This window comes from Vanellus vanellus (assembly GCF_965231255.1).
Source record: "Vanellus vanellus genome assembly, chromosome: 10".
NCBI classification, from domain to species: domain Eukaryota; kingdom Metazoa; phylum Chordata; class Aves; order Charadriiformes; family Charadriidae; genus Vanellus; species Vanellus vanellus.
This window is the reverse complement of record NC_138915.1, coordinates 1,030,401-1,045,361: the sequence shown is the minus strand read 5'-3', so window position 1 is coordinate 1,045,361 and position 14,961 is coordinate 1,030,401. Positions and strand designations below refer to the sequence as shown.

At 51.7% G+C, this 14,961-nt stretch overlaps 1 protein-coding gene across 1 annotated transcript in view; it reads right to left on the bottom strand.

Annotated features, from left to right (window-relative positions):
- The window catches only part of LOC309675836 (H(+)/Cl(-) exchange transporter 5-like), a 33,820-nt gene that overhangs the window by 12,810 nt on the left and 6,049 nt on the right, over positions 1 to 14,961 (bottom strand). The window contains exons 3-5 of the mRNA XM_082488239.1: positions 4,467 to 4,618; positions 2,145 to 2,244; positions 485 to 669 (exon numbers count right to left, since the gene is read on the bottom strand). Of these exons, the coding sequence (XP_082344365.1) occupies positions 485 to 669; positions 2,145 to 2,244; positions 4,467 to 4,618 (437 nt within the window). The remainder of the gene's footprint in view (positions 1 to 484; positions 670 to 2,144; positions 2,245 to 4,466; positions 4,619 to 14,961) is intronic.

Below are 14,961 nucleotides of genomic sequence, written 5' to 3'. Positions count from 1 at the left end.
ACAGTAAGTCTGAGGTTTCCAGGACAGGTTACATTTGCCGGGTTATGGGGATATGAACCAATCTCCAAAGACCGTTATATAAAATAGCAAACAAGGTCCACGAGTAGCTTGGTACTGGGATAACTGTTGTCCCAGTCAAGTGAGCAGCTCCGCTGGATAGAGCTGCCAGAAATGAAGACTTGAGCTTGTCTGGCATTCCTTAAAACACCGGTGGGCAAAATATCCTCCAAGCAGCAAGTCTCAGACACACGGCTAAAACACTGCACTTGTAAACGCGTCAGTGTTTTGCTTCCCCACTGAGGACAACCCAGAACTTGTTTTTAGTTTATTTACACCCTTGGAAGACCCCCAGTGATGAATGTTAAACCACTGAACCACCTAGAGCTTGTGCTTCTGGCATATACATCCAGACCACTGGCAAGGGACAATACGGGCTGGGGAAACGTGACATTTGGCAGCAAAACCAGCTGCAGGCACACATCACCTCTCCATGGCCAAGGATCAGCTGGGACCAGCTCATCCACTCAGGACACTTGTCTCTGTCCGTAAAGGTGGTGTTGGATTTCCAGCAGCAGTGCTCGTGGTTAAACCAGAAGCCGGCTAAACACACTCCTTCTTTCAGATCTGTCATCCAGTGGGCAGAAATGTCTATCAGACCCGCTAGGGAACCTTGTTTAAAGGGGAAAAAAGAAAATAAAATGAGTAATTGCCTTATGCAGACTCAAACATCTGAAGGTTACAGTCCAACCTACTAAATTTTGGCTCACCTACCAACAAATAGAGCAGTACTGATATGTCTTACTAATATTAACCTTTATTCTATAGAGATCTAAACGGGGAGATTTGCTAAAGTACCTATGATATTGAAAAGCGTAGGTCAGGAAACAAAGCATGCCTAATAATATTTCAAAGGCTGACCATCGCACACTGCGTTCAAACCCACCCTACATCGCTAGAAATTAATTCTTCTCACTTACAGTGAATGAGCACCTATGAACTATAGCGCAGCAAGCAGTCGGAGCGGCAGAGAGGGACACACTGCAGTTCTGGAGGACGCAGACAAAACGTGTCACCGGTCTCCAGCGCGAGAGCTGGAATCCAGGAGTCACTCTAACAACGCGACGACTGTGGCAGGAATAACTTTGAATTTGGAGAAAACATTTCCAATTCCAATTTAAAGACAGAAAAAGGAGGGGAAAGTTACAACTGTGCCAAGTGAAACAAAGCAGGCAGAGAGCCAGCACAGAAAGTAATTCAGATTTCAGAAGAGGAAACTTTAAGCAATTTCTTCTTTTTCTGTTGAGAATAACTTCTACAATCCCCAAAGGCAAATGCTGCCATCAGCTCTGCTCTCAGCTAAAACGCCACATCCACACGGAGGCCAGGAACGAGACCTCTGGTCTGGCTGAACAAGTGCTAGCACAAGCTCCAGAGGTAGCAATGAACATTCAGCAAATCCTCCAGTTAATGAAAAACTGGCTAGCAGCTTTCCTATGTAAACATTAACAGAAGACTTCTTTCCTCGTGATGAACGCTTAGCTGCTTTCTATCGGGAAGTTCTGTATCCAACTGATTTTCTTCTGCCACACTGCGTCCAAAGTTTGCTTCTGAAGTCATTCAAAAGGTTTCAGCCAGTCAACCTCTGAAAGAAGGCCGAATTCCCAAGAAACACCTCTCACCTTTTATATTTAAGTATAGTAAGAAAAAAAAAAAAAAAAAGAAAATCTTGCCAGCAGCCCTTGGGATTAACCTCTCCAGTGTTAAGAGCGTTCAGCAAGGATGTACACCGCTCCCCTCTGAGCCGCACTCTGATCAGCTCTGTTCTGCTGCATTTTTAATTTTTTTTTTTTATTTTATTTCAGAACCCTGTACCAGCAGCAGATCCAGAGCCATGTCCAGGACAACTTTCAGTCTCAGCTTTTCGGCTGGCGATTCACACAAATGTGGCCCCAAAGCACGTAAAAATAATTCTCTGTAAATTGCAAAGCAGCGGCAGAGCCACTGTCGGTGCAGCCCCTCGCACAGCCCTCGCTCCAGGGACGCGACCTCCCGCTCCAGCGATCTGCCGGCATCGGGGGGAGGAATCCATCCCGACGCTGCAGTGCGGAGCCGGGAGGTGGGTTTCGATCGAGGTTTGCTCTTACCTGCCAACAACCCAATGAGAAGCATCAACAACCAGCCCGAGAAGGCATCGCTCACGCTGTGTATCAGCGCCCAGGTGGACTCTTTACTTCTGCTGGTGATCTAGAGGAGGTATTTGTTTCAAAAAGAAAAAACAATCTGTTAAAGACACTGACCTACTTCGGCGTAAATGCCCTAAAAAGCCCATGGTGAGGTTGTTAGGGGAAGACTAGCCCCCGACACCGAGAACGACAGCTATCGTGACATATCCTGCTTTGAGGAGCGAGAGGAAACGGATCAGGCAGCGGCTGCTCTTACAGCCGCCACAGCAAATGCTGCTCTGGTTGGGAGATGTACAGAACCGATCAAGGATACTGCCATTTTTCCCAGCAAAAAAAGATAGTATTCAACTAATGCTTTCCTCCTGGACATCTTCTGCACAAAAATGAGACAAAATTCATCCCTTAATCTTTTAAAGCTACTACCTGTTAGTAATAGCAAGTTACCAATACCCCACTGCCACAGGCAGATCTGAAGACACCACTCAAGAGCTTTGCCCCCATAATTTATCAATACCGTCTGGTGGGTACCGATACCCACCACCTGCGAGAGCAAACAGAAGCCGTCACCAGCGTTTCATAGTCTCCGACTACTGCGTGACACTGTAAGAGGAACCAGACGCTGCTTTGCGTGGCAGAGACTCTGCCGGTCGCAGGTCTAATGCCACCACGGAGGAACGGCCGGGCTGGGAACCCGGCTGTGCTGGTGGCACTGGGAAGCAGGACTGGGACCTGTCCGAGATGCCCCAGGAGGGTGAGCTCCTCCGAGGCTCTGGCCCCCGTCTGAGCGCTGAAGCCTGTCAGTGTCACTGCTCCCGACAGGCGGACAACAGGGTGACAGGACGGCTATTGTGTGTCCCCATTAGCCCAGCTGCCTCTCCCAAGGGACACATTCCAGCGCACCACTATTATTCCCAGATGAAAAGGCACATTGATGCAAACGACTAATGCTCACTAAACGAGGAATAAATACAGTAAGAATCCTTTCTGCCTAAACGAGCGCCGTTTGGTTTTTTTTCCTCTGGATTTGTGTCTTTCAGATGCCGCACTGGTGAGTGGGACTGCTGCTGAACCAAGGCAGGGGTTGGGGTGTGTGCCAAAACTATTCCCTCTGTATTTCTTTTCATCGGACCGACCCTCCACCTCTTGGGCCAGCAGTAACTTCTGCCTTGACCCGATTTCAACTTCTTCCGATAAAGGCAGAAGCGGTCTTTTTACACAAGTATCTCCACAGACAGGAAACAGATCATCCTGTTCCACCGATGGGCATCATCTTCGTGTATGTGCATCTGCGCCTGGGGGCGTACGTGTGAGAAGCCTTTCGGGTTTGTACTCTTAATCCATAGATGGGAACAGTTTGGGGGAAGAGGGGGGGGGGGGGGGGGGGGGGGGCAGGAGGCAGCGGGGGCACGAAGCGCCGTAACTTGCTCAGGTTTGGGCACTATACTGCATTTACTGTACGTACCCACACACCGAGCAGGGAGCGCGGTCAGTTTGTGGACTGTTATTAAGACACAAGTTGTTTTGTGAGGTGCAGGAAATAAAAAATACAAAATTAAAGAATATTTTGGCAAGCATATAGATAGGTGGAGTTCAGTCATCACCCTATAAGAGTTCTGCCAGTGAGGGTTTCTCGTGAATCAGGAGTACTTTATTGAAAGCATCCCTCGCTTTCTCAGCGGATTCCTTTAATTGCAGAGAGCAGTGAAGCCCCAGGAATGAATTCTGGGAGAACTGCGCTTAGTTTTCTCAAACACGCAGCGCAGAAAGAGTCCAATGGAAAGAGCATCATTCACAACTGCAATTGCATGAGCAGAAAAACAGTCTGTTTCTTTATCAATAAACAGGATCACGGGTGATTAGATTGTTCCGTTACACACTGTGCAATAGCAATGTCATTCTTCCAAATAACACAAGCACCTTCCACGAGCAGGAGTGCAGGTTTTGCAGTGCTTCAGAGCTGAGCAAGTTCAACGCGGTGTAAGAAAATGTGCCATTAAGGCATTTAAGATGTGATTCAGAAATCCGCTGAAGCTTTTTAAATAAATAAAAGGCCCCAGAAAAGAAGGAGCAATTGATAAACTGCAGCACGTTCAATTCAGCGTTCCTTTCCCTCAAACTACAGATCCTGCGGAGCGGCTCTCAGATCCCATCCTAAGCCAGTCCCTCCGTCCCTGGTGTATCTCCAGCACGTGCCTCCCTCATCCCGCAATCAGGACTAAGATTACCTCTAGCAGGTTAATTATTCCACCTTCAGTGCCAGCAAGGATTAGTAAGAAATTTTACCTCTCTGTGCCTGTCCCGGTCTCTGGACTTCTCTCGCACCCAATCTATAGTGTTAAAATCTTCGTAGGTCCCCACACCAGGAAGAGGCTCCTCCAGGAAATCCATCATCGTGCTTGTGCCGTTCATCCCTTCTCCATTATATGAGGAAAAGCCTGGGGGGGGGGGGAACACGACAAAATTGAACATTTCTTAGTTTTCCCCTTTTTAGGAAAAAAAAACAAAACCAAACACCTACATCACCAAGACACTAACTTAGTGGGAAAACCATAGATTTCAGCAGAAGCGAACAGCTAATGAGCTGTTTCTTGAGCTAAATACACCACGCAAGGCTCCCAGGGATGATGTGGGCAGCGCGGGTATGCCCTTCCCCAGCTCCAGCGATCCACGTAGGGATGGGGTCATTCCTGGAAACGACTGTTCAGGAACCAGCAAAGTAAATCACCACTAGCATCCAGATGTTAACTTTTCCCTAAATCCAGAACTTTTGCCATTTGAGGAAAGCAGAGGGGAGAAGGAGAGGAGAAGGGGAATATTCGAGACGCACAGCAGAGCTGAAGGAGTCGCAGGTGGATCTAGTGAAGGTGAAAGCGGGAAGGGCAGGAGAGATGGGAGCAGGGAGACGGGGGAAGGGAAGCACCCGACCCCCAGGTCGCTGGGGGGAGCCAGGAGGGCCTGAAAAGCAGCAAACAGTACCAAAAGGGGGGCTTGTGAAAATACCAAATCACAGCCTCCCTTCAGGTGAAACAAACTTGGCCAAACCACTCGACCTTCTGCCTAATGCGCTCCAGCCCACGGATAATGATGCTCAGCGTGGACATAGGTTCCCAAAATTTTGGTCACAGGACAGTGACTTCACAGTTCGGAGCTGAGAATACGGCTGTGGGACAGGGTAACGCAAGGGCCTGCAGAAAACCATGAATCTACAGCATGACAAGGGTTGGCCAGGTCCACCTGAAGACAACAAACAAGGGCTTCGCCTACCACAAGCCATGCTCCCAAGCAAAGCCTCTGAAGCGTCACTCCCCCAGTTCCACCATCCCCTGCCAAGAAAATAAATCCATCAATCATAGAATCATTGAACTCCTGGGCATGGAAGAGACCTTTAAAGATCATCTAGTCCAACCCCCCACCCCCGGTCCTGGACCTCAGCATAGAAAATGGGTCCGATCTGGTGGATTAATGCTGTCTCCACGTCCCCAAGCACTCAGTTTATGGCGCCGAGCTGATGTCCAGCCCCTGCCGGGGTTCCCCCAAGGAGACGGGGCAGAGCAGGAGGCAGCAGAGCACAGCCTGCCCTTGCCACATGCAGGGCAGGAGCCTCGCACCCCAGCGGATTTTACCCGCCCTGGGAAATCTCTTCCACCTGGAAAACCCCCATGAATCTATTCCTGCTTTCCTTTGCTCCTAGAACAAAACACCGAGCATCTCTGAGCTGAAAAGAACCTTTAAAATGCCCATTAATGTAACACTTGCTCCTTTAAAAACGGGTTTCTTCAAGCCCCTTGCAGGTAGTTTGAAAAAGGTGCCGAAACACACCAAGGGAAACAAAACAAAGGTCTTTTAAACCTTACCCAAAGAAATCAAGCAGTTTTCTTGACCGATTGACACAGAACAAGTTTTTCTGTGCAATTCAGCCCAAGCTTCATTCCTTTGCTTGTGCAAGCAGCGAGGCCCCTGCTCCAAGTCAACACCGACACAACCCTTCAGTTTGTCTTTCTAAGCCACTGAACGCTGAAAGGGCAAAAATTCCATGGGTTACTCCAAGGAACACTCTGTTAAAGTTCAGTGGAGGTGAAAGGTGCCCTGCGGTCTGTTATCCATTACGCAAAAGCGTCCTCACAAAATATAGGTGACGCCACTTTACACACCGAATACTAGTTCTGAAACCCCCTTGAGCAGCCTTTCATGCTACTCTCACCCCCAAAGGCTCTCCGCGGCCCTGACAGCTGGAGCTTTACACCTGCTACGATGCTATCTGGGTGGTTTTTTTTTTTTTTTTACTCATTTCTAAAAACTAAGGACACACCAAAGGGAAATCACCGTTACAGACCCACACGAGCCAGGACGGGCTGCTGGGAGCCGCCAGCCGACGATCCCCTCACTTGCAGGACTTGAGCGGTTCTGCACGGCAGCTCTCCCACGCTGACATCCAAACCAAGCTCAGGAGAACACCTTTGCTGTTCTAAGCAAGTCGGGGACAGAACAGCAACCTCTCCGCATTGAGCCCGGCTGATTATGAATGGACGCTCTGGAGTTGTCCCATACCCACCAAGCTACACCGGCATCTTGATCAGCGCTATTTGCCTGTGATGCCCCTACGAGGAGCCAGCAGCCACCTACCAGACTACCTGCTGGGCACCACCTTTCCGTTTAAGAACTGGAGGATGACAGGACACAACTGATGCACCTGAAGGAGGGAAAGACACACCTGATAACTCCTCCTTTTGCGCCTACAGCCCACCTCTACCTTCTGCATCCGGTACAAGAGGTAACGAGCACAAACTTGACCATGGGAAGTTTCATCTTAACACGAAGAGGAACTTCTCTCCTGTGGGGGTGGCAGAGCACTGGCACAGCTGCCCAGAGTGGGGGTGGGGAGTCTCCCACTCTGGAGCCATTCCAAACCCGCCTGGACATGTCCTGTGCAACCTGCTCTGGGTGACCTTGCTTTGGCGTGGGGGTGGACTAGATGGTCTCTAGAGGTCCCTTCTAACCCTGACCAGTCTGGGATTCTGTGAAGAGAGCACACCAGTGAGGCACAGTCATTTACTCTGCATTTGGAGGGGGGAGAGAACGGAGCTGTGAAGCAGCAGGGAGGCGCGCAGATCACCGTCGCTGACATCCCAGCTCTGGAGACTATTTACAAAAAAAGTCTTGTCCAATGTATACTGGTGGTCGGAAAAGGAGAAGAGTAAAGCTCTGCCAGCCAGCTAACATGCCCGTTGAGCCATCTCAGTGAGCGGTTGCCAGCCAGCAGCAAACCAAAGGGACGCAGAGGACAGAACACAAACAAGAAGGCAGTAAGAGGCTGAAGTCCTCCGTAGCCCATTTCCCACGGGAGCGGGGAGCCCCGGCCTTAAACAGTCACAGATCTTTCACTCAGCAATCCACAGCACACCAAAGCCACCGACACCCCGTACGCTCTGCAGAGCGAGCGGGACTTCACACCCTCCTGGTAACCCATACGAGTAGAACACACACGGCGCGTGTTCTCCCTCCAGCAATACGCTGCTACAAAGAGCCTCCACGGGTGCACACGTGGAGACGCGGGTCGGGAGGCTGCTTTGTCAGATGGAGACGCGGGTCGGGAGGCTGCTTTGTCAGACCTGGGCAGGAGAGTAAATTTAAGCAGGGTTCTGTAAGACACTAAGCGCTTACAGTCATCTGGAAGAACAAAAAAGACGCAAAACCCAAAATCCCATCGAAATTGAAAGGTGGTGGGGAAGAGGAGCATTAAAACTTCCATACAGAAGGATAACATTTAATATTTCATTTAGCTTATTTAGGCTGTAGAGAGCACTAGGGCAAAGATGTCTTCAGATGGGGAGAAGTAAGGAATTCAAACAATTGCTCCACCTGATCAGCGAAAAGCAAGAGAGGGGAATAAGGACCTACGGTGTCTTCCCGAGCCCATCTCCCAGACGGGCACAGCAGCCTCTCAACAGAGAAAGAGCTGCAGGAAAACAAATGAGTCATGCAGCGGAACTGACAACCACCACAAAATAACCCACTTAAAAAATGCTCCTTGCTTCAGTTGGGACAGAAAAAAAGGTTGACAGAAGTTCTCCAGAGATCTCCCCAAGTGGGGAGCGCTGAGACTGTGAGCCCCACCTGCCCGATTCGCACTAGAAAGAAAATGGGGCACATTTGCCGAGGGCCTCGAGGAATTACTCCGTTTTTTAACAACATTTTTGCACTTATGAGGCCAACGGCTTGGAAATACACAAACCGGCGCCACCGCTTTCAGAGACTTCCCCGTTCAAATATCCCCACTGGAAATCCCAAGCAGCGTTCTCCAAACCTGAAAGACCAGAACCTCCTTGAATAAATCGTCCTCCTAACAACAGAGGAGCAGGGTCAGCACGTACCGCGCTCCTCCGGCTCCTCCTGCCGCCCTGCTCACCCGCACGAGGCCGTCTGGAGGAGCGCTTCCCACTGCCTCGCAAGGCAACGAACCCCCTCTGAAGCAGCTGTGTGATATACAGGACAAGACGAGGCATCATCCCAGTCAACCACAGCCCAAACCAGTCACACCTACAGTTCGGAGCTGCAGATCTTCCCAGCAAAGGCCGTGGATGTGGAAACCGTGACCACAGCAGAACAACTGAAGCAGGGAGGCCAGCCAGGCTTTGATCCAGCGTGTCGGTTCGATGGTGGCATTGGGCTGCGACCGTGCCACCACCTCCCGGACCGCACAACACCCCAACGCCCATCCGGGCGGCTCTGTGGCATTCCGGACATTCTCCTCACGGTCACCAGCTTGCTCTCCTGGGTCCAATTCCCATTTCCAGGATCCCCCTTCATATTACAGTGGACTTCTAACATGATGGCTTAGATAACAGCTGCTTTTCTGGGAAAGATAAAATATAAATTAGGGAGCGGAGGGGGGTTACCGACTGCTGTTAACAGCACTGAGGAAAGGCAACATCCATTCAGGCAGTTGTTTTAGCTCTGTCCCCCAGACAAGGGAACCACCGTCACCACATCACTTTAAGAGCATCTTATGCTGCTCTATAATGAAGTGGCTCTGGTGGGGGGATCACAGAATCCCAGACTGGTGAGGATTGGAAGGGCCCTCTGGAGCTCCCCCAGTCCCACCCCCCGCCAGAGCAGGGGCACCTCCAGCAGTGGCACAGGACACCTCCAGGCGGGTTTGGAATGGCTCCAGAGGGGGAGACTCCCCCCCTCTCTGGGCAGCTGTGCCAGTGCTCTGCCGCCCGCACAGGAGAGAAGTCCCTCCTCAGGTTGAGATGGAACTGCCCATGGTCACGTTTGTGCCCGTTCCCTCTTGTCCCGTCACTGGGCACCACTGGAAAATGACTGTTCCCATCCCCCCAGCACCCTCCCTTGAAGGATTGATAAGCGTTGATAAGATCCCCCCTCAGCCTTCTCTTCTCCAGACCAAAAAGCCCCGAGTCCCTCAGCCTTTCCTCATCAGAGAGATGCTCCAGTCCCCTCATCACCTCTGTAGCCCTTTGCTGGACCTTCTCCAGCAGTTCCCTGTCCTTCTTGACCCGGGGAGCCCCGAACTAGACACAGCGCTCCGTATGTGGCCTCCCCAGGGCAGAGGAGAGGGGGAGGATGACCTCCCTCGCCCTGCTGGCCACACTCTGCTTGATGCCCCCCAGGATGCCATTGGCCTTCTCGGCCACCAGGGCACATCACTGGTCTTTGAGGCCTTGCTAAATGTGGGTGATGGGTTTCCACCAAGCCCAGTGATGCAGAAGACAACACGGAGTCTACCTTGAGGAACAGAAGATGAACGACTATCTGCTGTGGGCTCACTCGCGAAGCCAAGCAGCCCAGCCAGAACAGTCTGCTTATGTTCCTACAGGAATGACCAACTCTTCCAGAAGCGCAACGGCAATTCCTGTCTCCAGGCTGCAGACAGCAGGCTTTCACTGGCTGTTCAATTTTATTTTGGTGCACCTACCACAATCTTTCCTAAAGATAAAAAGGTACAGTTGGCCTAAAAAGTAAAAAGGATTAATAAAGCAGTGTTAAACATAATTAACTGAGACTACTCTGAGAAGCATTTTCTGTAATAAGAGGAGATCAGGGTCATTCCTCGCTCACTCTTCTGGAATAACTGCCCAGACCAGTGACTTTTAGCTGTCCTGGGAACCTTCTCCCAGCTCAGAGTGACACCAACCAGAGCCCGAGGGCACACACTCGGCACACAGCACTGCCACGCAACACCACGCGCCGAGGGGACGCAACGCCACGGCACCCTCAGACCCACCCTGCCAGACAACAGTCAAAGTCCCATGGGTACCAGTCCAATGGATCCCATCCATCCCACCACCAGGAGCCGCTCGGGGGATCTCGTGAGGAGGCAGACGGGACGGTCCGGCTAGACCTGCACGCCGGGGACCAGCCAGGTGCTGCCCGGAGACTGCTCCCTCCCCAAACCCGCCAGGGTTTCTATGGCGAAATCAGAGCCCCAAGGTCTCCAGCCCCGCACAGCAATTTCACAGCCGTGTAAGCGGATAACCGGTTCGTTTGACAGAAGATAATGAGAAAACGTCCTTATATTTTTTTCCAGGAGTAATACTGGACTATAAAATGGCTGACAGCCATAAATATTTATCAAGATCGTATTTCTTGCCTCAGCTTGTTGCAAATCAAGGATCCGGGGGTAACCAGATAGAAATAAAGGAAGGAAACGAGCCCAGTAACGCCTCCTCAAAACACAATCAAGATGATCATCCAGGTCTCCCCAGTCTTTAATGTACCGATCTCTAAATCCATATTTAATGCCCAGAGACAGCAAGTTAAATGTGACCCTGTTAGAGAAGTACAGTTCATTTTTTTTTTTAAACACAGATTTGTGAGTGTTTTGATCACCTCTTCTCCCCCAAATGGGTTAATGTTCCACTTTAGAGTCTGCCTGGCTTAAAAAAAAAAAAAAAAAAAAAAAGGCAGTGCTTGTTAAAGTTACAGTCGCCTGTCATTTGCAGCGCAGCAAACCCCCAGGGCTTTATCAATTGTCCTGCCAGCACAGCAAGGTGACAGCCACCGCACCTGGGAGAGGTCTGCCCCAGCCCCGCTTCCCCGGCTCTAGCGAATCTGGAAAAAGAAAGGGGTTTTTGCGGACAAAAGGGAGACCGGCAGTAAACAACCATTACACAGCAGAAATCCCACAGACCCCCCCCAGCTGATGGCTGGCCCAACCACCCCTCCATCCCACCGCCAGAGCGGCTTTGGAGCCGCCGGCAGCGCTTTGCTGCCTCGCAGCCCTCCCGGCAGCCCCCCATGGCTCACGTCCCCTTCTTCCTCCCTGGAAGGGGTCTCCTCACCCTCGCTCAGCCGCTCATCCTCCCGCCGGAGCGCCGCGGGGAGCCCGGCCGTCCCATGGCCGTCCCGCGGGTCGAGGGATGGCAGGCGCGCTCCTTCGTTTTACGGCGGCACTTGCTGCATCCTTTTCCTCCAGACTTGGCCAAAGACGAGCCGGCAGCGGCGCTGGGCCCTCCCCGCACGCCCGGCGTGGCGTCACCGTCACCCGTCACATGAGCTGGCCCCTTGCACCTCACTGGAAGGGGCAGGATTTGAGCGGCACGGGGAGAAGTTCGCGCTCGCAGGCAGGCAAGGACGGAGGTCGCTGGCTGCACTGGGGACGGTGGCTCCCCAACGCGCGCCCCGAAGCTGCGAGCGGAGGCGCTCAGGCAGCACTCGGGACATTTTATCCAGCAGAATATATTCCCCAGGACTAAAATCCGCACAGACTCGGCAGCGCCGACAGCTGAAGCTGACTGCGCAAGGGCTTTAAGATGGAGCCCAGCGCGCTGCTCACGCTGCCTGCTCTAGAAGCCGGGCAGGTTCAAGCTGTGTGCTCAGACCTCCACATCCCCTTCACCCCCACAGTCCAACCCCAAAGACTGGGCAAACCCAGCACGTACCCACCTCGCCCAGAGTCTGTCTCGGGGGGGACACCCCAGGGGTCAGCACCCAGTCGCTCCCATCCCACAGGTGATGCTCCCAGCACCCAGTCCGGGATGGAGCCTCCTCTCACCGACCAGCCTCAACCAAAACAAGCTTCAACGGAGCATCCTGGCACTGCTGGGTCAGTCGCAGATATACTGAAAAACCCCTTTCTTTTCCCACCTAGCAGACATTTTGCTTGCTCAACAGCCAGCAGCAATGCTCTTTGCTCACCGTCCCCCCAGGAGAAGCAGCCTCTGGATTGTCCTTTTGTCCTCTCTGCTCAGGTCACCCATCCCAGCTCTCCCCAACCCCCCGGGGCCCAGAAGCACTGCTTATCTCCCCAGTCAATGTACATAAGAGCTCAAAGGGGTTGGTGATTAAGTTCTTCTGGCTCCAGTTTGCTAGCGATAGCTTGTCATTTAGGCATTGTCTGGCGAGTCTGAAAGGCTACACCCTGGCAAAGAGTGCCTTTGGCCTCACCCCATCCGCTGGTCCGAGGCTGCTCTGACAGCCCCAGGTCTCCCGCTGGGGGTCAAGGAGGAACGCAAGTGAAGAAAAAAGCCTGGGTAGATATCTCCCATCTCGGGGATCCATCCCAGAGGTTGGCCCTTCAGCAGTGGGTGGGTCAATTAGCCCAACCTGCCCGAGGGGCAGCAGTTGAGCCAAATCCCCTGGCTGGCAAAGGAAAGGCACTTAGCCCTGGTGAGAGCGGCAGCCAAGCTGGCCATGCCCAACACTGCAGCTAGCCGTGCCACCCACCTCCATACCCACCGAGCATAGACAACGACAGGGCTAAACCCAAAAATCCACCCGAAACCAAGCTTCACTAACCCTGCGGCACCTTTGGGTGTCATCTGTTACTACTGCAATTCTCAATCCTTGCCCTTAGAGCTCAAAGAGGCTAAAACCTTCTTAAACCCTACAGCACAAAGGAGACTTTCCAGCCATCGAAATGTTTTTAAGTCTTCCTCCAAAAGAAGCGGGGAGCCCAGTCCTGCCTTTGCCCCCTACAATTTAAAGCCCATCTAGAGCGCACCGTGATGCCCGAGCATCACACCTTGCTCCTCCCGCGCCCAGCGCCTGCCTCGGCGCCACAATGAGCGCAGAAAGGGCCGCTAAAGAAAAGCACAAAAATAAGGCAGAATCACTGCCTAACTTCTACACCCAACCAGAACGGCTTTAACCTATCCACAGGAAACCGCTCGTATTTTAACAGCTTTGGAAAGGGAGTTCGAAATCAGCACAACTTACCCTTATAACAAACCACTTGATGGAAGCAACCCCTCATCTAGGGGATATGACCTGGTAAGGCAGCTGTTCCAACACCATTTGCTAAAGGAATCGGGCCTCATAAATCTTATATTTCTTCCAGAAAAAAATAAAAATCAACAGGGCTGTAGATATAATAGAACTGACCACGTATGTGGGTTATCCATTAAGCTCTGGACAGAATTTCCTTTAGAAGGTCTTAAGCAAGTTAAGCTCTTGGGGAGTAACAGGGAAAGTTGTCTCACAGAAAAGCAACTGGCTGAAGACACGATGTTAGAGGCATGAATTCCTGTTTTGGTAACTGGGGGAAGGCGACAGTGGGATCCCATTCTTTTCTGCTCGTACTGGACTATTCGATATATTTGCAAGTGGTGGGGAAAAGCGCTGTCTCCGCTTACTGTAAGTCGTGCTGGGTAACCAGCGCCTCCTCGGCGGGCGTTGAAGGACTACAGCTGGACTACAAGAGAGCAGAAGACACTCAACGCTAACGCAGAAAAGGCATACGGGGAGGGGGAAGAGACAGCAGTAAACAGTGCCGTGCTCTAAGTCAGCATGTCTGTCTGAAAAATTCAAGCGTCGGCAGATAATGCTCTGCAAGTCATTGCTCAATACTTGAGGGCAGTCAACAAGGAAATAGCTTTTCTGGAAATCCCTTAAACTAAGAAGCGGAAAAGATTTACTGCTGTACAAATGCACTTTGAACATCACATGTGCTTCTGGTCACCTTTCCCGTGGCACAGAAAGGAGGTGATGCCACTAAGATGAAACAACTTCTGGGAAGTATGACTGTACCTTAAAGGCTGTGCCACCCATCAGCCCTTTGCCCAAGAGCAAACTCTGTGTTTTCACCACAACTTTGAGAAAGTGCTGCTAAGAGTCACTTGCTGCCTGCTGTAACACCATTACCACAGTACTGAGACTGGAAGGAAAACTAGAAAAGTATCAGGGCATTTTATTAAAAAGCCAACTTTGATTCGCAGGTACAACTCAACAGCCTGGAAAAAAAAAACAACCACAAAGTCAAGGAAAGTCTTATCTGTTAGCTTTTATAGACGAAATGCTGAAGTCCAAACCAGAGAAGGTAAGAGAGCGTGGGACCTGGGGGTGTTGGTGGACAGCCAGCTGAACACGAGCCAGCTGTGCACCCAGGTGGCCAAGAAGGAAAACAGCATCCTGGCCTCTATCAGGACTAGTGTGACCAGCAGGACTGGGGCAGTGACTGTCCCCCTGTACTCGGCACTGGGGAGGCCCCACCTCAAGTGCTGTGTTCAGTTTTGGGCCTCTCACGACAAGAGAGACATTGAGGCGCTGGAGCGTGTCCAGAGAAGGGCAATGGAGCTGGTGAGGGGTCTGGAGCACACGTCTGATGAGGGGCAGCTGAGGGAGCTGGGGGGGTTCAGCCTGGAGAAAAGGGGGCTGAGGGGAGACCTTTTCGCTCTCTACAGCGCCCCAAAAGGAGGGGGCAGCGAGAGGGGGTGTCGGGCTCTGCTCCCCAGGAACAGGCAATGGGACAAGAGGAAACGGTCTCAAGTTGCGCCAGGGGAGGTTTAGGATGGATACTGTGGAAAGTTTCTTCATGGAA